At 41.5% G+C, this 21858-nt stretch overlaps 2 protein-coding genes across 2 annotated transcripts in view; one reads left to right on the top strand and one right to left on the bottom strand.

The window, feature by feature from the left end:
* Positions 1–868: 868 nt before the first annotated feature.
* On the top strand, positions 869–14211 carry TRMT1L (tRNA methyltransferase 1 homolog (S. cerevisiae)-like). Its single transcript, XM_010296945.1, has 13 exons — positions 869–977; positions 2054–2118; positions 2645–2774; positions 4608–4731; positions 5802–5881; positions 7535–7781; positions 8746–8958; positions 10223–10413; positions 11505–11583; positions 12344–12510; positions 13162–13221; positions 13653–13779; positions 13896–14211. The coding sequence occupies exons 2-13, from the start codon at positions 2062–2064 to the stop codon at positions 14209–14211; spliced, it is 1791 nt and encodes a 596-aa protein (XP_010295247.1). The 5' UTR covers positions 869–977; positions 2054–2061.
* A 5281-nt stretch (positions 14212–19492) lies between these two features.
* The window catches only part of RNF2 (ring finger protein 2), a 5571-nt gene continuing 3205 nt past the window's right edge, over positions 19493–21858 (bottom strand). The window contains exons 5-6 of the mRNA XM_010296946.1: positions 20688–20859; positions 19493–19750 (exon numbers count right to left, since the gene is read on the bottom strand). Of these exons, the coding sequence (XP_010295248.1) occupies positions 19649–19750; positions 20688–20859 (274 nt within the window). The 3' untranslated portion in view covers positions 19493–19648. The remainder of the gene's footprint in view (positions 19751–20687; positions 20860–21858) is intronic.

The following is a 21858-nucleotide window of genomic DNA, read 5'->3' on the forward strand; positions in this document are numbered from 1 at the left end:
CCTGTGCACACTGCTGGCTCATGTTCAGACTTGGTGGTACTTGGTGCATGAAGAGCTGGACATCAGCCAGCAATGTGCGCTCGCAGCCCAGAAGGCCAACCATGTCCTGGGCTTTCCCCAAAGCCGCGTGGCCAGCAGGGCGAGGGGGGGGATTCTGCCCCTCTTCCCTGCTTTGGGGAGACCCCCCTGCAGGGCTGCATCCCGCTCTGGAGCCCTCGGCACAGGAGAGACACGGACCTGCTGGAGTGGGGCCAGAGGAGGCCCCAGCAATGCTCCGAGGGCTGGAACAGCTCTGCTGGGAGGACAGGCTGGGAGAGCTGGGGGGGCTCAGTCTGGAGCAGAGAAGGCTCCGGGGAGACCTTCCTGCAGCTGCCAGGGCTGAGAAGGGGCTTAGAAGAAAGATGGGGACAGACTTTTTGGCAGGGCCTGTAGTGATAAGACATGGGGTAACGGTTTTAAACTAAAAGAGGGCAGATGTAGACTAGATAGAAGAAATTTTTGACAGTGAGGGTGGTGAAACCCTGGCCCAGGTTGCCCAGAGAGGTGGTAAGGTCCAAGTCAGGCTGCCTGGGGCTCTGAGCAACCTGCTGTAGTTGAAGATGTCCCTGCTCATTGCAAGGGGGTTGGACTAGATGGCCTTGAAAGGTCCCTTCCAACCCAAATCATTTTGCGATTCTATGAGTAGAAAGAGGCAATCCATGTATTTGACATTTGTGTGTGCCTGAAATAGAATATACTCTGGGGAATTAATCTCCAACTCCCATTGGCAGTACCTTTGTTCTTTTTTCTCTTGACATGCATCTCTGTTACCATCAGTGGTAACTGCATTTCTTACGTTTCTTGTACGTTATTCATATTTGCAGATGAAAAGAAGCCGTGTCCATTGTGTCCTGAGGAGAAATTCAAAGCTTGCTACAGTCATAAACTCCATCGTCATCTTCAGAATTTGCACTGGAAAGTTTCTGTTGAATTTGAAGGTGATGGCAATCATGTTTGAATAGTAAATGTTGGAAGAAATTGTGGACATCTAGGAGATTGTTCTCTGTTTCATCTTTTTAAATTCCTCTTAGGCATCTTGTTACCAGCTCTGAACTAGAACCATATTTTGACATAATGAATTTTGACCTGGGGTGTGAAATTTCTGTGTAGAATAGCTCTGTAGTCTATGTCCCAAAATAGTTACAGCTGTGCATTTTCTCATGTAAAAAAACCCAAACCAACAATTGCTTGGCATGTCATGAAAATTGCTAGAAAATTTAAAATTTGCCTATAATGAAAATTAGTTTTGGTTATACTGTTAATAATCCGATAGACACGCACACGCAGTCATTTTTGGCTCGTCGTAAAGATTCCATGGTTTCTGAGAAATACTTTAAAGTATTTCTTTAGTATCAGTATTTAGTAGCTTTTTCTGTTTTTTAACAAACTCTGTGGTCTGCTTGTAAGATGCATTAAAATCCCTACAGGAAGTTTGAAGTGAGCAGTATGTGTTTTTAAAGAACTAGGTGTATGAGTTTGCAGGAATTAAAATGACTAATCAGAAGGTGGACGAGATTAAAGTTAAATTAAAAATGATGTGACTGGAGTTCTGTTTTTGTGTGCACTGGCAGATGTCTTTGTTGTGTGGGTTTTTTTCTTTAGACCGTGGAACGTATATTTTATAGGAGTATTCACACAAGTCTTTTAACCAGGTAACAATACTTTTGTGAAATATTCAGAAGTTATTTTGAAAGTTATATAGCATATAGCCTGAAGACTCACCGTACCTTTGTAGGATGCTAACAGACATACTAAAATGAATTGCCTTTATGTAAATTTTTCAGATTCTAAAAAACTATAATGTATAATTAGCTGATAAATTTCTCTGTGCGGAAGGCGAGTTTATCGTATAATTGGTAATGTTCTTTTCTTGGTGTCTTGTGGCAACATTTGGGAATCTTACATGAGACTATTCCCTAAAAATAAAGAACATTTTGAATTGGAGTTTGTGGTATAGGACATACACGTTCTGTTTACTTACTGCGCTGTGACGTGACAAGAATTTGTTTTCCAGGGTACAGAATGTGCATCTGCCATTTACCTTGTCGTCCAGTAAAACCAAACCTTGTTGGAGACCAGGTAAAAATGCTGAATCACAGAAATATTTGTTGGCCTACAAACTGGGGGAAATGGGTGATGTAGGGGAACTTTTGCGATCTACTCAGTCTCAAAATACGTCTTGCTATCCAGTGTGGGATACCAAAAGCTTATTGGTCGAGAATATAAGTATCTGATACAGCCCTTGGGTAGTTGAATGTCGTCGTATCTCTCTCTTATTTTGGTGAGCAGCTGCTGAGATCACGTAGAACACTGTCACGCTTTGGGGTAAACAGCAGCTTTGTGTGGAAGAGATGAAGGGTTCATGAGACCAGACAAGGGATGCTTCTCGGGTCCTTCCCTGGGTGCCGAGCAGGTGGAGTGTTGGCAGCGTTTGGCTGGCTGTGGTGCTGTGGCAGGAGAGCTGTGCTGTGCTGGCTCTGCGGGTACGATAATTTACAGGCTCTGATGGCTGTAGATTCCAAATACTTTGTGTGCGCTAGAGGTAACAGACAGATGACCTCTTCATGGTTATGTATTCTGAAACTGCACATACTGTATTTCACAGACATGTTCAAAGATGGGAGCCCATTACCATTGTATCATCTGTTCAGCAACTATCACGCGAAGAACTGACATGATAGGTCATATTAATCGTCACGTGAATAAAGGAGAAACTGAATCAAGGTTTATTACAGGTAGGTTCTTCTATAAAACTTTCTATCTTTTTTTACTATTAGCATGTGGAATAACTATGATAGGTGGGGGAGAGACATGAGAAAAATTCCAAAACAGAGAAACGAGAAATCTGCCCTTAACGTTTCAGAACTTTTGTTTTCTTAAAGGTGTGGCAGTGTTGCGATTTAGTCTCCACATGGACCAGCTACTCTGTTCTTACTGATAAACAATACTCTATTCACAATTAGTTTACTGTTGTAAATGTAGGTTCCTGTCTCTCCAAAAGAACGGAGGACATGGAATCCATGGAACGAAATCTGTATAGAGAATTTAATGCCTATGTATTTGGCTGGGTGTGTGTGTAAATCAGTCTTGAGTAAATCCTTGCCATATAAAAATCCTTTGTTTTTTATGCAGACTGCATCAGCATGGGTTCACAAAACAAGATGACTCTTTTTTTTTTTTTTTCAGTTCTGGAGAGTCATGACAGAGCGGTCTGTAGTTCTTTGGTAAATGACAATCCTGTCTGACTTTCTCCAAAATTACCCTTTTGTTTCTAAACTTACATAAATTAAATTGGAAATCATTTGAAATAATCAGAATGCCAGATCTTTATTTTTGTGAGTTGTCTGTTCTCTACAACTGTCAAGTAAAAGGCACGTTATTGATTAGCTGGCGTGTAAAAATTGAGGCTTTTTTGCTACAGCCCAGACTGTTACTGTTGAAAATTGGTCTGATTTTTTTTCTCTCTGTCTCTGTGTAGACATATGGATTTTATCTAAATATAATATAATAAAGATGAGAATGGGTGCTGTGAGGGTCACGCTGCTTTCTGTTGCCAACATGCAGTTTAGGAGTAGTAGTTTAGTGACTGGGGATCAGTCTGCAGGTCAAAGAAGTGATAGTAGTACATATTCCATACTTTTAACTTAAATACCATTTATGTGGTGAAATATATTCATCGCTGTATCGTTCGTTCCCTTCAGAGCTGTCAGTAAAGAATGACCCATTTGTCATTTTTTTTTAACAAAATGCATGTGGTTATTTTTTCTCATGGGGAGAGGCGAAATTCAGAGGTCAGATATGTCACGCTTTGGAGGCACTTCAGCAACACATGCGGGCTGTGAACGTGGAGCATGTGGGAGGGCAGTTCACAGATACGTGACCTGTCTGTTTGAAAGCACTGAGAGATGGGCAGGCTGAGCACAGAAAGGTAGCTAGTTGATAGCTAACGAATTTTTCCTGGTTGTCCCTGGACAAATTGCTCAGAGGAATGACAGCACGTGTTTACAGCTGTCAGATCAAGAAAGCTTGTTTTGCCTGTATAAAACAGACTGTTTTATACGAAGCTTAAGTGCTGAAATTGTCCCTAAGCTTGTGCTGTCTCTACACATTTCACGAAGTTGTTTTATAACTTACAGAGATTAGATCAAGGATTTTGAGGGATTTTTGCAGTTCCTTGCTATACATTCAGAACTATGTTAATAGGGTTTTAATTAATTAGCAATGTATTATGTTTGAACGTGCAAAACTAATGTGCTAAGCCTCAGGCTTGCTTTCTTAAATTTGAGTGGATATGTAGGAGCCCAACTGAGAAACAGTTCTTTCATGGGAAAAAAATTGTGGTAGAGCTTGATTCTTATCTGCCACTCTTGGGACTAGAAGGTAACTTGTTGCCTGCTTTTTCCTTCCCACATACTCATTAACTGATCCGTGTGTAGTGGTTGGATTACTGCATAATCCAGAATTCTTGCTATAAAGGGAGCAAATTTTCAATTGAATTTGTCGAATGTGCTAATGTTAATTTCAATTCTCAGCAACTCTTTCCTTCCCCCACATTTACTTTCTCTTAGTTCCTGCTCCCAAGTCTTCTCACGAAGTGCTGAAAGAGTCAGCCACGGATGTGCAGGTTCTTCCCAACTACTCCACGCCTCAGAAAACGGATTCCTATTTTAATCCTAAAATGAAACTCAACAGGTGAGAGAACAGGGAGTGGGAGGATGCACCAGAGCGGTGCTGAGTTTGTAGTGGGAAACACTCCTGCGTTTTGAAAAGATGACCCTGCAAAACTTCTGTTCAGAGGGCAGGAGAAGTAGTTTTCCATCAGAAAACTGTTCTGGACGAATAATAGTTAAAGCCAAGAACACTGTATGGGAAATACTGTCATTTCTGAAGCAATTAAGTATTTTTCTGTAATGAGTGGTTTATGGAGAACAGGATTTGAAAGGAGCACACTTGACAACTAACTTCATTGTATACACTCCAGATGTTTTTCTGTCAACCTCCACAAGATACTTTGGGTGATCATGGCTCCTGCTCTCCTCTAACTGAACAGCAGCATACCTATAATTAACAGTTTTCACATTCTAGGCCTTTTTCTCTTGGGACTCAGATTCTCTCACGTGTCTTCTTATTATTTGCATTAAAAAAAGATGAAGGGAGAAACATTGTCCTTTTTTTAAGGAGAGTCATAAATGGTGTCTGTACCACGACTGAAAGGTGCCAGCATTGACACCAACGCATGGGACTGTGCCGCAGCCCGTGCTGACCCCTCATGTTCTCAGTGCTGTTAATATTTGAGCTTCTGGGTTTAAAGTTGGCTCCAGTATCTCTGTGAAAGCTCAGGCATGCGGCTGAAGAAGGCCACTACAGCTAAGGTTATGGCCATGTCTGAAAGAACAAGGCCTGTTCCTCAACAGACTGGAATTTCATTGCTCTGCAGTCATTTCTGACATCTTTTTAAACACAGAGCCATCAGTAGGGTAGGATGTGCTAGGAAAGGGAGAAAACCACTACTTACTTTTGAACGCTAGCCACTTTTTCCAGTGTAACTAGTAACTTGATTCAGGATCTTGCCTTACGGATATCCTGCTGTAGAATTAAACTTTCAAGGGTAGTTGACATTTTTGATTTACAATTCTTCCATGTAAAAGGTGGAGTTTAGCTTAAATGTTCTAGTATTATGTTCAAGGGAAACAAATAAGGAAAAGGAAGGAAAAACATTTTCTCAACTGACTTACTATGACTGTTCTTTTTTTATTTTCAAGGCAATTGATATTCTGCGCACTAGCTGTTCTAGCTGAGGAACGTAAGCCGATAGAATGCTTGGATGCTTTCGGTGCCACTGGTAAAGTCAGTCTCTTTAATCTTTTGGCTATTGTCCAGTAGTATGAAGCTGCAGAAATCGGTAGCCACTGATCATGTGGGGTACACAATAATTTTCTTCCTTAGGCAGGCAGTCATTAGCTTCCATACAAAAAACCCAGCTGTCAAGAGCCTGGTATTAGGCCTTTTAAAAAGACTGTAAATACCAAATCAAGTTTTAGTGGTCTCCTTAAAATCAGTTTCCTGAATGTTCATGAAATGGCATCTTCCTAAACATGTGTCCCAGGTCAGAGGTCTCTTGGACTCTGTGGCTGTGGAATTTGGCTGTAAAATCAACCTGTGGTTTAAAAACGGTGATGAATCCAAACTTCTTTATCAGAATCATCTCTTAATTGAGTATAAAAATTCTGAACACGAATTAAATGTGAAGTAATTATATCAGTGTCTGTTAACCATCTGGAACAAAAATCTGAAGAGATCAGGATTGCTGCCTGGTTATCAGCCAGCTACTGTAAACTTCAGGCCATAGTTGAGAACAGCAGTAGCTGCTTAGCATTTTGCATAAAAATTCTTGATAATGAATTTATCACCATTCTGAATTAGGCCAGACTTCACAAGTGCATCCTGTCCTGCAGTTCTGCAAGGTAACCATAGACTTGGCTACGAAAGTCAGCAATAAACACGTGGAGGCAGCCTGAAAATCTTCACCGTACCTATCCTCCTGTTTGTGCTTGTGGTGGTCTGTCACAGGAGTCTGTCTGTCTGCGGCACTGCAGTGCTAAACAAGCCAAGGTTCCGGCAGAGAATGGGTCTGGCTTGCTGCAAAACTGTTATCAGCAGTAGTGTGGCCAGCAGGAGCAGGGAAGTGATTGTGCCCCTGTACTCGGCACTGGTGAGGCCGCACCTCGAATCCTGTGTTCAGTGTTGGGCCCCTCACTACAAGAAGGACGTTGAGGTGCTGGAGCGTGTCCAGAGAAGGGTAACGGAGCTGGGGAGGGGTCTGGAGCACAAGTATGATGAGAAGCAGCTGAGGGAACTGGGGTTGTCTAGTCTGAAGAAGAGGAGGCTGAGGGGAGACCTTATTGCTCTGTACAACTACCTGGAAGGGGGTTGTGGTGAGGTGGGGGTTGGCCTCTTCTCCCAAGTAACTAGCGATAGAACAAAGTTGCGCCAGGGGAGGTTTAGATTGGATATTAAGAAAAATTTCGTTACAGAGAGAGTAGTCAAGCATTGGAACACGCTGCCCAGGGAGGTGGTGGGGTCACCATCACTGGAGGTGTTCAAAAAACATGTAGACGTGGCACTTCAGGACATGGTTTAGTGGGCATGGTGGTGTTGGGTTGATGGTTGGACTTGATGATCTTAAAGGTCTTTTACAACCTTAATGATTCTGTGAAAAATCGCACGTCTTTTGGTCTGTAGCACCAGTTGTCATAGAAGAAGGTGACAAATAGACTGTCCCTCTACATATCCCATTGTCGCTCTGTGCTGAGGCAGAAGGTCACCACCACATTTTTGCAGGAACATGACAAAATTTGCATCACACACACTTCTGTATTTAAAAGGATGCATTTAAAGGAGCATTTTAGGATGATCTTTTTTCTCTTGGTGAGCTCAGCGACCCAGAAACCACTTCCTTATTCTGTTACGGAGTTATAATTCTGTCTTTCCTTAGGTATAATGGGATTACAATGGGCAAAGCATCTCAGAAGTTCTGTGAAAGTTACAATTAATGATTGTAATGAAAATTCTGTGACAATGATTCAGGAAAACTGCCATTTAAACAAAATGAAGGTGAAACTGAACACTAAGGAGGAAGACAATGATGAAGCTGTGGGAGATGGAGACGAAAATACTGACACCATTGAGGTGACAAAAATGGATGCCAACGTTATAATGCATTTGAGATCATTTGATTTTATGTAAGTGTTGAATGTTTCTGTTAATAATTTTCTGGTTTGATAATGACACACCCCACCCCATCTACCAGTATATGATTATTTGGGGAAGTTGGAATGAAAGAATCAACCAACAGTCACTTGGTATTTTAAATGTAATTCTGTTGTCCCAGAAAGGGCGTGGGAACAGAACTTCGATCTTGATTTTTTTCTAGACATTTCTAAAACATTTAAGACCTTCTGACACCCAGAATGGACTAGAAATACAGATGAAAATTTTAAGCCAAACTATTTTTAATACAACTTCATTGTCTGTTTGATAAAGAGAAATGTCAAGTAATTTTTTTTTTTTTTTTTTTTTTAACTTTTAATGCATTTAAAATTCATACCTTTGCTTGTTGTTGTGTAGGACTTTATTGCATCTCCTGTTTTAATCCATTTTGCAGCATTTTCAATTAAAGTAGGCTAATTCTTCCAGGTTGGGTTTATAGATGCATACATTCAAAACCTATACAGACATCAAAATAAGTGATTGCATTTTTATTTTGGTACTGATTAAGATCCAGATCTAAGCAGCAGGTGTTCAGGCTGAAAATTAGACCAGTTATTTAGTGCACAAACTGGAATGCATACATCTGAAGATATTTTTGTTTTTAGAAGTTTCCCTTTGTTTTAAGGATCAAGGTAAGCATCAGAGAAATATTCTTGTAACTTGAATTAGTCAGTGGGTCAGGATGAAAAAAAAAAATTACTTGCTGGCTTTGTGGTGATGTGTATTTTCAAGTACAGTGCTTCCCTGGCTCTTGAAATTTGAGACGTAAGTATTCCAGCATAATTGATGCGAGGCGTGCTATAAATTTTAGTCGTGTTTCTTCCTTTTGTTTCAAATATGACCATAGGTGAGAATTATAAAATAAGTGTTTTCCTCATTTTAAAAGCTAAACTTTTCAGCATTTTTAGATACTCAGTGGTACTTCCTACTTTTCAGCCATTTGGACCCCTTCGGGACTTCTGTGAATTATCTGGATTCTGCCTTTAGAAATGTGAGAAATCTTGGAATTGTGTCACTGACGTCCACAGACGTCAGTTCTCTGTATGCAAAGGCTCAACATGTTGCCCTGCGTCATTATGGATGCAATATTGTCAGAACAGAGTACTACAAGGAACTGGCAGCCAGAATAGTACTTGCTGCTGTGACAAGGTATTGCTAAACTCGCGCAAATTACGGTAAAATTAGAAAATTATTAGCCATAAAAAACCTTCAGATTGCTGCTGTGGGTTGTACGTGTTCAGTTTCCTGAATTCCCTAATTCTAATAGCCAGACTTCTTGATGCAAAATTAATGTCTCATATTTTCTGTGTGCTGGTATGCGATAATGTAAATTTTAAACTAAAAGACTGGGCAAGGTGAAAATGTATAAATAGGGTTGGGGTTTGGGATGGTGGGGAGGTTTTTTTTTGGTGGTGGGGAGAGTTGGTAATAGAAGAAGTAATACCCAGGCTTGCTTATCTGCAAACTCTTTTATTCCTCTGTCAATCTTGTCATTTTGGTGCTGCATAGGACTTTGTAAATATTAATTAAGCTGCTTGAATGGCTTCTAGCTAAGCATTACATTCAGACTTGCTTCAGTGGAAACCAACGTTCACTTCAGATTCTCGTGCTTGAGAGGTTAAGAAGATATGTGTAATTACTAACTTGTGAAATTAGTCGTTTGAATACAGATATCCTCAGTAAATTCAGTCTGTTAAACAAATGAAGACATAGAACCTGGTCCCTGGAGAAAAAGATGCAGGCAAGAGGATGGGACAACTGCTCAGGAAAGATGGGGAGGAAGTGAAGCGCACAGAGGTTTTCAGAATGCCAGAGCACAAAAGCTGACCTGAGTTTGTTCAGATTTTTCCTCTCTATCTCCCTGCATATGTGAAGTTGCTCCCTGCAGCATACTCTTAGATACAGGCATGCTGCTCAAGCAAAGTTTTAATTGTGTTCTGGGTTACATGCTCCAACTCTCCAGAGATGATTTCTTCCTTCTCAATCCTCACCTATTCAGGAACCGCTCACTTGCCTTCCCACAGTCCTTACTCATTTAACACTCGATGATTTACCCTCATGCGTGTCCCTCTACATTTCTACTTTCTCAGATTTTCATTTAGTTTGTTTCTATTTTGTTACAATATCCTGGCACTAGGTAGGTATTTGGAGAGAAAGACAATGCAGATGGCAGACCGGTATTTCTAGATGTGGCAAAAAGCAGCAAACCAAGATTTGCTTAGCCTGACAGGAAGGAGACAAAACCAGGCACTTAAGAAACGACACTTTCTCCCGATCGCTTTCTCGGATCTTTAGTATCTCTTTCGGGAAAGCGGATGAGCTGAAGAATCTGTCAGCAGGTTCAGGGGTCTGTGGCAATGTTAGTCTGCTGAATTCAGTATAATTTGCATTTGTGTGTGTTTTTCCTTCACAGAGCTGCAGCTCGCTGTAACAAAGGCATCGAAGTTTTACTTGCAGTAGCTCTAGAACATTTTGTTCTAGTAGTGGTCAGAGTTTTAAGGGGGCCATCCCCTGCGGATGATTCAGCAAAGAAAATAAAATACCTCATCCATTGCCAGTGGTGTGAAGAGAGAATTTTTCAGAAAGAGGGTAATATGGTAGAAGGTAAATGGCTTTTCTCTTGCACTTTCTAGAAGGTCCGATTCCTGTATCTCCATCTTGTGCTTGTTTAGGCCTTGTTTACGTTTACATCCCTTCAGTAAAGTAATAATTTACTTTAATGTAACAATGAGTGTCTTGTATGAGATGGAGAAGGTACCATGCTTTGTGGTGGTGGGTTAGATTAGTTGTCTTCATGGATTTTGCTGTACTGGATTTGTTTCTAGACAGGACGTGGTGGAAATACCTCGGCAGGTGTGGTAGGAAAGGTATGCACCGGTCCTGTAATTCATCTAATGCTCGGTGGTAAATGAAGGCAGCCTCTACGTTAAAAACCAACTGTTTGTGGGCTGTCTCTATACACGAGTTCGCAGAGGTAGGAGACAAAAATTAAGCTAGGAGGTAGCTACTAGCCAGATGGTAGTTTGAAGGAATATAAAAGGAAAAACCTGGTTTCAAAGTTACAGGTTCTTGGATATCTACCTACTAGCTGGTGGCGTCTGAGTGCCCTGCTCAACGTCAGGTGCATCAGCGTGCAATGAGCTTGTTAGTAATAAGATTTTTAAAAAAAATACTTTTACGATACGAATGAGTGAACGGGAATGAGTAACTGATAAGTACAGTGTTACGACAGAGATCTTAATTAGTAAATGAATTGTTTACTTAATGCCTTAATTGCAAATGAGCTGACTTACTGCTTAGAAAACTTGTAGGTGGGCTGTCCTTTGTAGATGTAATTGGCTGATGTCTGAAATTTTTTGTTGTTGATATTTACTGTTAGCCTGCACAGCTACTTATAGAAGTATAGGAAGGATAATAATTTCCTCGTTACTTGAAATCTGCCAAGAAACCTAGGAACTTATGTGGCTTTTTTCCCTTCAGTGTTTTAACAATGATTAAAGATCAGGTCATCAATCACTAAATTCTTGTAAGCAGTGCTTGGCAGAAGTGAGAACGGTGTCACACTTCTGCCATTGCTTGCCCTTCCAAATACCCACTGAAGTAAGCTACTACTTCCTAGCTGTGTCATCTCTCTCCAGTAAATTAGGCATTGCTGATGATTTCAAAACAACTTAAATCCTGTTTTTCTGTTGTAGAAAACCCTTATCAGCAGCTGCCTTGTGATTGTCACGGCAGTATGCCTGGGAAGACAGCAGTAGTTCTTGGTCCTCTCTGGTAAGTTCCGAACACGATAAAGAATCGGAGAGGAATTTTGGTTAGAAGGACCTCTGGAGGTCAGCTGTTCAGTCATCTAATAAAAATGAGAATCTGCTGGATATTTTAGCACTACAAAAGGAAGTACAGCAATCGGGAGGAATTCAGGAAACAGTTAGTTGATTTGAATTTAGTAGGGTATTCAGTTTTCACTTTTATTGATGAAGTTCAAACCAGTTAATAAATAATAGCAAACTTGCTTTAAATGTCACATTCAGTGCGACTTACGTAATACGTCCTGCACAGGAGAACCTGGCTGCATGTTCCTCTAGTTGCCAAATGTTAAGCAGCTCTTCGTTGCTCTATACTTGTGGAGAATTTATTTAGTAAATCCTTATATGTGCTGACAATAATAAGTAATACACTGCTTGATAATTAATACTTAGAATTTTCTTTTGTGGGAAAGAAGAATAAATCTTTTCTGTTAAGTCCTTTAACCATTTCAAAGCAGTATTAAAAACGGTTGACGATTGACAGTACCTTTCTTTTGGAGTTTAAATGACTTTCTCAGCATATTAGGGCAGAAATAAAATTACCATTCTTGAGATCTTGATTTTTTTAACACTGCAAACAAAACAATTCAGTATCGCTAAGTTAAGAACTCAGCCTGATGCAGCATTTTGGTGTAACGCAATTGCTGATCCATTTGGGCAAGAGATTTTTAAAGTATCTTTGCTTTCGTTAAGAAGTCTTAACTTTTCACTTGTCTTGCACTTCTTAGGTCAGGCGCCCTCTTTAACACTGGATTCCTCAGAAGAATGCTGTTTGAGGCTGTCCAGTATGGTTTGGATGAAGCTCAGCCACTTTTGAAGACATTAGTTTGCGAAGCAGAGTGCACAACTTTAAAACATTTTTCTACCCATAGTCCTTACGATGAGAACAAACAAGGTAAGAAAAATGGCAGACTGGTCACAAAAAGGACTGGCTTTGTGGTGTTTGAGAGATGCTGCTCTTAGTAGTAAGTTATCAAAGAGCAGTGTATCCATAAAATTGAGTGCAGTGTGGGACCTGCCAGCTCTCGTCAGATGGTCTTTGGTGCTGTAAAAAGAGCAGGGTCTGTCAGAGGCAGAGCGCTGGATTTAGACATCTTGAATCAGTATGACAGATCCTAAACCAAATAAACATAACGCAGACAGGTTGACTGCCATGAAATCCAGTGTGTCCCCTGAAGGAGGTGGAAATACTAAGTCTGCTGGTTCTTTGGTGTACCCTGATCCCGACCTGAGAGTGTGTGCTGTCAGGAGGAGAGGACTTCAGCTGTGATGCTCTGCATGCTCCACAGGGATTGCAAATCAGGGTGCCACGAGAAATGGCTTTCTGTACGGGAGTGTTCTTCTTATTGAATGAAATCCTGTTTTGAATATCCCCTCTAAATTCAAGTTACTGAGTTAGTATGTAAAAGTTACCCATATGTATGCTTCTTACTACGCTTCCTTCTATAGGCCAGAATGTGGCATTCTTTCTTTCTGTTTAACCAAGGCATTTTGCCATTTTACTGTCTTACAGTAGAATTAATTTTCACCTTTCATTGTATTCTAGAAGAGTGTGGCGTATATATTAAAACACCAAGCACTTCTGCAGAATCCTACTTGGTACATGGTGAGTAGATCATTTTGGTTTAGCTCTAGCAGTTTCAAATTAAACTATAGTTTAAGCGATGGCTAAGCCAACCTAGTGTTCATGGTTTGGGTTTTTTTTTTTTATATTTAATGGTACTGGTACTCAGGATTTATTTTCCCACTGAATACTGAGTTTTTTACTTTATCTTCATCCAGAATCATCTTCAGTGGTAAAAGCAGAATGCTAAATACTCCATGAAGCCTTCTTCACTTGACTTTCTGTTACTGAAAATGGCATATTAATTAAATTCAGGCTAGATTTTTACTCTGCAAAATACTAGCCTATAAAGGCAGGCACAAGGGTGTATCTGCTATGTGGCTTTTTTTTTGTATGTACTGTCTGGCTTCACGGGCATTTTTGGTGTGCTCACTGAGTATTCCCTGGTTTCACTGGCATTCTTGGTGGTCCAGGAAAAAGAAGAAGTGATGAAGTGATGCGAAATGCAGCCAAGCGACAGAAGTCGGAGAACAGTGCTGAGCACCCTGCATTTTACTACAATATCCACAGACACAGTATTAAAGGAATGAACATGCCAAAGTAAGGTTTTTGTTTAAGTTCCAGTCTTACGTTACTATGACAATTGATGTATTACTGGTATTGAACCAGCCTTATTAGCACTAGCTCCTTTTGAAACGGCTTTGTTGTTGTTTCAGGTTAAATAAGTTCTTAAGCTATCTCTCTGAAGCTGGATACAGAGTAAGTAGAACCCACTTTGATCCTATGGGAGTTCGCACGAACGCGCCCTTGGCGCAATTTAAGACTATTCTTATGAAGTACAGCACACCCACGTACGCGGGGGGGCAGGCGGAAGGCCCCGTCCATCTAACTGAGGATGTCCAGGCAGGAGAACAGGTTCAAGCTGCCGCAGATGGCAAGGCAGAAGATGCCAAGTTTCTGGAAGATGGTAAATCTGCGGTCGCTGCCACTGTATTCACAAAAGACTACCCTACTCACTGTGCAGCTGATTAATTCTGTTCGAAGATCAGGATATGAGAGACTTGCAAACACACCCTCTTTAAGTAAGCCAGTACTTCTTACCAAACTGGATTTTGAAAACTTGAGTTGTCCGCTATTTTAATTTGAAAAGACGTTTTAGAATTAAGTAGCAGAACTTAGCCCTGATCACAGCGTGTGGGTGGTCAAGGTACTGTCCCTATGAGAAGGTCTCTGAGACAGTGACTTGCTTTTATGTTCATGCCCACTTTCACGCCAAGGCACTGTGGCTGCTCCCAGGTTTTTGTTAAAGCCGTACTGCTAGTGCAGGATCCAGAAGGGTGGATGGGGCCAAAAGCCTTAAGCATTTCTGAGCATGAGGTTAATGTGAAACAGAATATTCCTAAAATGAATCATTCCTAAAACCTGACTGGTTACGATTCTGAGGAAGGTCATGCTAAGATGATAAAATATCACAGGATAAAACGTGATCTGAGTTTAAGCAAGCTGGAAAGCCCCGACTCAGTGCACTTCTAATTCCAGGCTGCACATGTAATTTGGCATTCAGTTCCATTTTCATAGTTCTGCCTACAAGCAAGGACCCGACACAAGCAAGACCAGAAAGGAATGGTTTCTAGACTGTTACTGAAACTTCAGTTTATAACCAAACTTTAGTGAATTGTGCTAGTCACCCTAGGTAGTTGTTTGTTCAGAGATTAAATTTGGGTGTGTACTGCAAAGGACACATCCTTTGGAAATTGTGTACAGGACAAGGCACCACAAGTTGAAGTTCTAGAGGTGAAGTTTTGCTATGACTGTGTCAATAATTAATACAATCTTAGCTGTTAAAAAGATCTCTTCTGTGAACGAGCAAAGATGCTGTGTGTTGGTAGTCTGTTCTGGTTTCCTTAAATATATGGCAGCATTCCAGCCAAAGAAGCCTGACTTTGTCCTTTCTTTCCCCCAGACTTTGTTCAGGTACCTCCTCCGTGCGTTCCCCTTGAATTGGGAACAACTATCGCAATTGAACTAGTCCTTCCAGTTTTTCACAGGTTTGGTGTTCAGCCTGGCCCCCAATGCCAGCTTTATCTAAGAGCAGAATATGAGGGGTTATAATACTTATTTATCCATCTCTGCTTCTCTCTTTGAGCGCCAACCAAGAGTAACAGCACTGAAACACTCCTGACTATAGAAAACTTGCTAAGCCCCTGTCAGGGCAGAATTAAGTTATTGCCTCTTACACCATCTTAAATTCAGGACTGCTTTGGTAATGAGTTATTTTCATTCTGTCCTAATTAAAAAAAGGAGACCACTGAAGGGATCATAGATGGCACTTCAGCAGCGATACAGCAACAAATGATAAGTTTTCTTCAAAAATTTAGTGCTTATAGTTCTTTTCAAAGATAACTTGGGATAAAATTGGAAAGATAAGTGCAAGGAGCAAGAAAAGTTAGTTCAGAACAACTAGGGAACACTAAGTATTTACCTTTAACTGGTGAGACTGTTGGAAGGCTTTGCTTGCGGATAACACACTGCCCACTTGAGTATTAATGTTAATTGGGATAGAATCAGTCATAAAGTCAGTTAAGTGGAGCAAAAGAGAGTGTTCCAGTTACAATAAAGTAGGCCAAAAAGAAAGTTTAACTGAAGCCTGTTGTGGGAAATATTTTTGATTACTTTCACAGCTCCTCCTAAGTAGCAAGGCCTTGTCCATACAACTGGGGCTTTTTTCCTGTGTCAGATGAGCAGAAGCTGTTGCACCCTGGGACAAGGACTTTGGCCTGTTCCGAGTGACCGGGGTTTGCAACTCGGGCCTATGAAAATTCCCGTCCTGTGCAAGAGTTGTCTCAGCTGTTCATCAGGTAGGGTCAGTCCCGCACTCAGCAGTTAACAGAACACTAGTGTTGGCTCGGCTCAGGGCTGTTGTTGGGGGGCTTCTCCTTGTCATTTCTTTGTTCTATTGGAAGGTGTGACTGCCACATTGTCCTCATGCTGCACACTGTGCACAACAGCATCACCCAAAGCTGTTTTCATCAACTTGGGTAACTCCTACTGCCACCATTGGCTACTACAGTAGTAAATACAGTAGTAAACAAATTAGGAAAACGCAGGTGTTGGTGGCAAGGTTACTGCTGATTCTTTTTAAATTGTTAGAGCTGGCCGATGTTGTACCACCAGGCCTGAGCTGATACTTGGTGTAGTACTCTGCCAGGCACCCTGTGCCACTATCGCTAATGACAGACCTTCAACAAACACGTGACAAACCTTGCTTGGATCAAAGTGTTGCTGCAAGTGGCTTGTGCTGAACAGAAGATCAGAACCGATTAACTGCTGGAACCATTAGGGTACGGGGTATCAGCTGATCCGCACGCTGCAGGACAACCACCAGAGGATGATGGAAAACTCACTTGTAGGGTATGATCTAGCTACCAGTGTGGGTAGCACAGCGGCACCTCTCATGCTTTTTAGCTGAGGGTCACAGAGCAGAGAGTAGCTGCCCATGAGCTCTCTGGGTGTTTTCTGTTTAGTGGTGACTGAGGGAAGCTTGAAGGGAGTTAAAGCTGTTCAGGAAGGCTCTGAAAACCAGTGTCGGCACAGCGAGCAGCAGGAGTACAGGCAGAAAGGGACCTCCTTCTGCAGTCGGAGAGCTTAAGTTCAGTACATCTCAAGAAACCCTACTCTTAGTGTACACAAGCATTCCCTCTTAACTCAAGGTGCATCCTTCCAGTTAAAAGTTGTAATAACTGTAGAGGTAAGTTCTGTTCCTTTCCTTGTTTTCACTTTTTAAATAATGTACTTCAGCCCAAGTGATCCGTTATAGTTACCTACGCTGTTTTCTGTTGAAGCTGCTTAGTAGACAATTAAATGCAACCTGAGTCGCTGGGTTTCCCCTGACTCCTGTGAAAATCCTTCATCCTGCTTCACAGGCTACAGGATCTGAGTAGCGCAGCAGCACCTATGGCAGGTCACAGGGAGAGCCGCAACCTTTATGCACCTCTCATTCGAGGCACGTAGCCCGCGCAGGGGCTCGGTTGGTTTCAACAAACTGTAGCAGTGCTCAGGGCCAGACTCAATTCAGATCAACACCAGCGGAGCTACTCACCCTTCCCCCCGGCCACCCGCAAAGACGTCAGCACTAAAACACACACGAATTGGCCAGAGGGTTTCATGTCTGAATTAGAAAACTGGAATTTCCAATAGGTTGTTGATAATCTTTTTGCTTTTATTGTCAATTTGAGAATTTCGGCGTGACTTTAGTTGGATACTAGAGCTCTTAGGCTTACCCGTACCTAACTCACATTATGTACTTAAAAAATAACATGGCTTTAAAAGGTGGAAGAGTAAAGTCGTTTTGAAAATAAAATAGTTTATAGCACTAAAGAGTCACAGTGCAATCAATGGTTTAATCAAACAACTACATTATATATATATATATAATATTTAAAGAACATAAATATTCAGTAAATTCACTACAACATGAAAATAAAAGCTTCACGTTCTCCCACGCTTTTTAAAGAACTGGGGACAAAGTGACAGACAGCTCCTAGACAGGCTGCTCAGCTTCACAAACACCTCTCTTGCTGAAGGGACCAGACATTACCTTAGCTATCACAAGGGGAAGGTATGCTGCAGCTAATCTAGAAGTCTCCCCATAAATTTTAAAGCATTTATAATCACCGCTCCACCCCCCTGCCCCGGATTATATTTAGTGGACATGCACTACTAGCCTCTACAATGCAACATTTCACCAGAAAGTCATGAATAACGTATTTCCTTAAAAACTGGCCCCTCGGTGTTCTGGGGCATGAAAACTTCCATTTCATGTCACAAAACCCCAAGTCTTTCCAGTAAGATAAAATAATGAAGTTACTCAAAGAAGCCTGTGCAGTTTTCACATCGGGATAAAGCTGAGCTGAAAGAGCAATCAGAATGGATGTGTATTTACAAGTGCTAGGCTTGAAAGACGGAAGCGATGGAAGGGTAGTTCCTTCCCGAGAGGATCCCCGAGCATCTGAATACTTACGTACCACATGCCAAAGACAGTCTAACTACAGGCAAGGCAACGAAGGAGCAATACCATATCGTTTAAAGTATATTACTTCTTGCCTATCAATCAGCAACATTTTTTGTTTCTAGCTTCAGGTGCAAATGGGTGAAGGCATCATCAGCAAGTCTTACAGCAAAGGGAATCTCACGGTAACATCATTTCCCTTAAGACAGAACGCCAACAGGTAAAGCAACCCTGCCATTAAGTGCTGGCAAGGCCCAGTGTGAGGGAAGAGGAGTTGAACATGCACATGAACAGTAGGTACTGGACTTTACACAACGGCCTACTGCCAAGCTTTAAAACTCGAACCTAAATTTAAGACACTAAATGGTAAACTTTGTCAAATACTAAAATTGTCTTCCAAAGTGCTAAGCCACATTTGTTAAAGGTATGGCAAGAAAAAAGAAAAAAATACACTCTTCAAGCAGCTTACGGTTGAAGTCCTCCCTACTCAAACTGAAGCCTGGATAAGCTCACAGCTGGGGTGGCACAAATTCCATCAAGCGGAGCGTTTCGATGATGCATTACGTCCATACGCCGGAATTTCAGGGCTTTGCGTTAAAAAAAAGTTTTCAGGACAGTTTCTTACAGATCATTCCAATACATTCACAGCAAAAAGCTGTTACTATAGGGAAGGGAACAGGGCTGTAAAACTTCCAGAAGATTTTCTTCAATTAAGTTCGTCAGGACGGGATAACGCTGCAACAAGGGCCAGATGGGACGCTGTGGTGTGCACCAAGATTGGCACGTTCTACACAGGGAAGAGTGACGGGTTTGAGTTGTTCGGAGGTTTTTTTTGACTGAAATATAAATTAAAAAGCAAACCAATTTCATGAATCACCTTGCACTGAAGCATTAAGCCCAGTAAACAGCAAGGTTTTAAAGTGTCGGTTTTCTCACTAAGAAATCTTTTCCAGGGAATGGGATGGCCTCTAGCTGCAAGACTATCAGAAATCTATTCTCTACCAATTTTTTATATGGATAACCAGTAGCAAATTACAACATTTAACACATTCCTTGGCATATGTTACTATTGAATAGACTTACTTAGCCATCCAATGCTCAATACTTCACAGAGGCTACTATAACTGTGTCAAATGTATTAGAAATCCAGATTTACCTGGACAAAATTAAGACATTCCAAACCGGAACACTCGTTCAGTTATCATGCATTAGGAACAAAAAAGCATGTCAAACACTGGAATGCACTGGAGAAGGTCGCTTAATCTCCTAGGGAAAAACCAAAACCCCAAAAACAAAGACTAAATTAAATACAACCCAGAATACTGTCTAATCATATTAATAAGTATACTGAGAGCCTGAAGGCATCACATGTATTGTCCATGAAGATAATGGTGGTGCCTTCTTTTAATATTAAAGTCATAGCTATAAAAAGTTAGTCCCATCTCAGTTTTCCAGCACAGCTTATTTATGTTCCTTTGTTGGCGCATAGTACAGTTCCATGGGTTTGTTCACTTTCCAGTACTTCTCACTGACCAGTTCCAAGGAAAATGACCCATTTAATACCTAGAAGAGAACACCAAAACAGAAGTGAAATCTGATGGCTTGCACAGGCAGTGCTGCAGCAACAGACAGCTACTTAAATCAGAGGACTCTCCGACATCAAGAAGTCGCTGATAATGTGGAACTAGCTATTAGCTGGCCGCTCGGCGTCAAAAAGCAACAACGCAAGCCATTCTGAACTCCTGCTGATCTCGCCGAATCGGCACCAAAAAACACTTTTTGCAAAGTGAATGAAGTTGTAAATAAAGCGAACTTGAGTTTTCCTCTTCCCTCTCTCTGCAGAGGGAGTAGTGGACGTGTATTTACACCAGAAGCATCTCTGCTTTTGTCTAAGGGACAATCTGTAGTCGTGTTTGAAACAGACACTGCAAAGCATCTGCCTAGCTCTTAACCAGAAGACTTACGTTATTCAGATAAATGTCCACCTAGGAGACCAGGTTCAATCTAATTGACATACTGCCTTGTTGTTGTATCCGTATAGTCTGAAGTCAGCAACTGAGAGGAGGGACTCTTCCCTAAGTGTACTCACAGCTGTTTCATGGTGGAATATTAGAAGCCTACACAGAAGCGGAGAAATGCCACCTTACGACAGACACTTCCTGGTGCTAGAGCTATCTGCTCTTGGAACAAGATTCTCAGATGAAGTAATAGTTTTCCTCTTCAATTTTAACTGCAAAATAATGGCATAAGTCAGGTAGTCGCTGCTGGCGTCACTGGATTTTTCCCCAACTAATTTCTATGCCTGCTTTTCTGCTAACCAAGCTTTTGCTGTAGACACTTTCCCACAAAGGAACTGATCTGCTTCTATATAAACAACCTGGTGCTACGAATTTTATCCCTAAGCCAACTCAGGGAAAGTCCAGCTGAGTGGATTTTAATCAACTCTGTATCAAAGATGTACTGGTGCTCAGTTTTACTTTTAGACAGAAGATCTACTTACAGTGAACTGCCCATTAGCAGTAGCAATGTAAATGGTATACTGCTTCTCACTGGCCGTGTCAAGGTTCATCTGGTTTGACTCTCCTTTGCTACGAAGCTCCTCCAAAGCCAATCTCACAGCTAGGTACTTGGACAAGTGATCAACGGTGGCATTGCCTGAGGTCTTGATGTATCTGTGACAACCACCACAAAAGACAATCAAAGACATATGAGTTGCAGGTATAGGGAAAAAGACATCCGGAACGCCCCCAAATATTAAGTGTGAAAAGGCCTGTAAAAAGATAGTTCCCAAACAAGAATATTAATTGCTTTCACTCACAACATGCAAGCAGCTTACCAAATTACATTGTTCCAAAGTGTCCTTACTTCTTTTTGACACTTCTCCCACAGGCCCTCCTGCTCTTTGCAGAGAGATGACAGCATTGCCCTGTCATCTGCTGGAAATGAAAAACCTAATAACAAGCTGTCAGAGGGTTTTGAGAACGACTCACGACTACTGAAATCTCCTGCGCATAGATACAGTCTGAGGTGCCTGGACAGAAAGAAGCAAGGTGCGAGAGCTATACACGCAACACCCTCTGCACCTCATTAAATTTACTCTTCCTTATCGTCTCACTATCTGTTCCCACTTTAATTCTTCACACAAGAACGAAAGGCTGACACAAATGCTGCAGAGGCCTCTCGCAGAAGCTCAGCTTTCTCTTCGCCTTTCAGAACAACCCCCAGAACTCCCTCGCAATTCCAGACCAAAAAGGAAAACCTGGCTGAAACTTGTAACGTATTTATAGGCACTACAGAGGGATGTCTCATTAGGAGAGAAAGCCAGGAGGAGATAGGAGGAAACTCCTCGAGACTGCTCATTGCTGTGATCCAACATTTGCAGCCTGTGCTTGGACTGCATCATGAAAAAAATGCCAGGAAAAGCCTCCAGCCTACAAATCCCGCTGACACAAAGCTGCTCCGAACACTGCTGACGCTTACACAGGGTTTGTTTCTAGTAAGTAGAAAGGGGCTGATACTGTACCGTCCTCCTAGTACCTACTGTGAACTGTAATGCGAGAAACCCTTAAAACCATCTTTACTTGTGATCAAAGGCTTAAAACAGATTGTTACCGTGTTCCCGGTAACAGCCGAGCACTGCCATCTCCCTGGCTTGCCATGGAGAGAGGGGA

This window comes from Phaethon lepturus, unplaced genomic scaffold (genome assembly GCF_000687285.1).
Source record: "Phaethon lepturus isolate BGI_N335 unplaced genomic scaffold, ASM68728v1 scaffold35981, whole genome shotgun sequence".
In the NCBI taxonomy this organism is placed as follows: Eukaryota; Metazoa; Chordata; class Aves; order Phaethontiformes; family Phaethontidae; genus Phaethon; species Phaethon lepturus.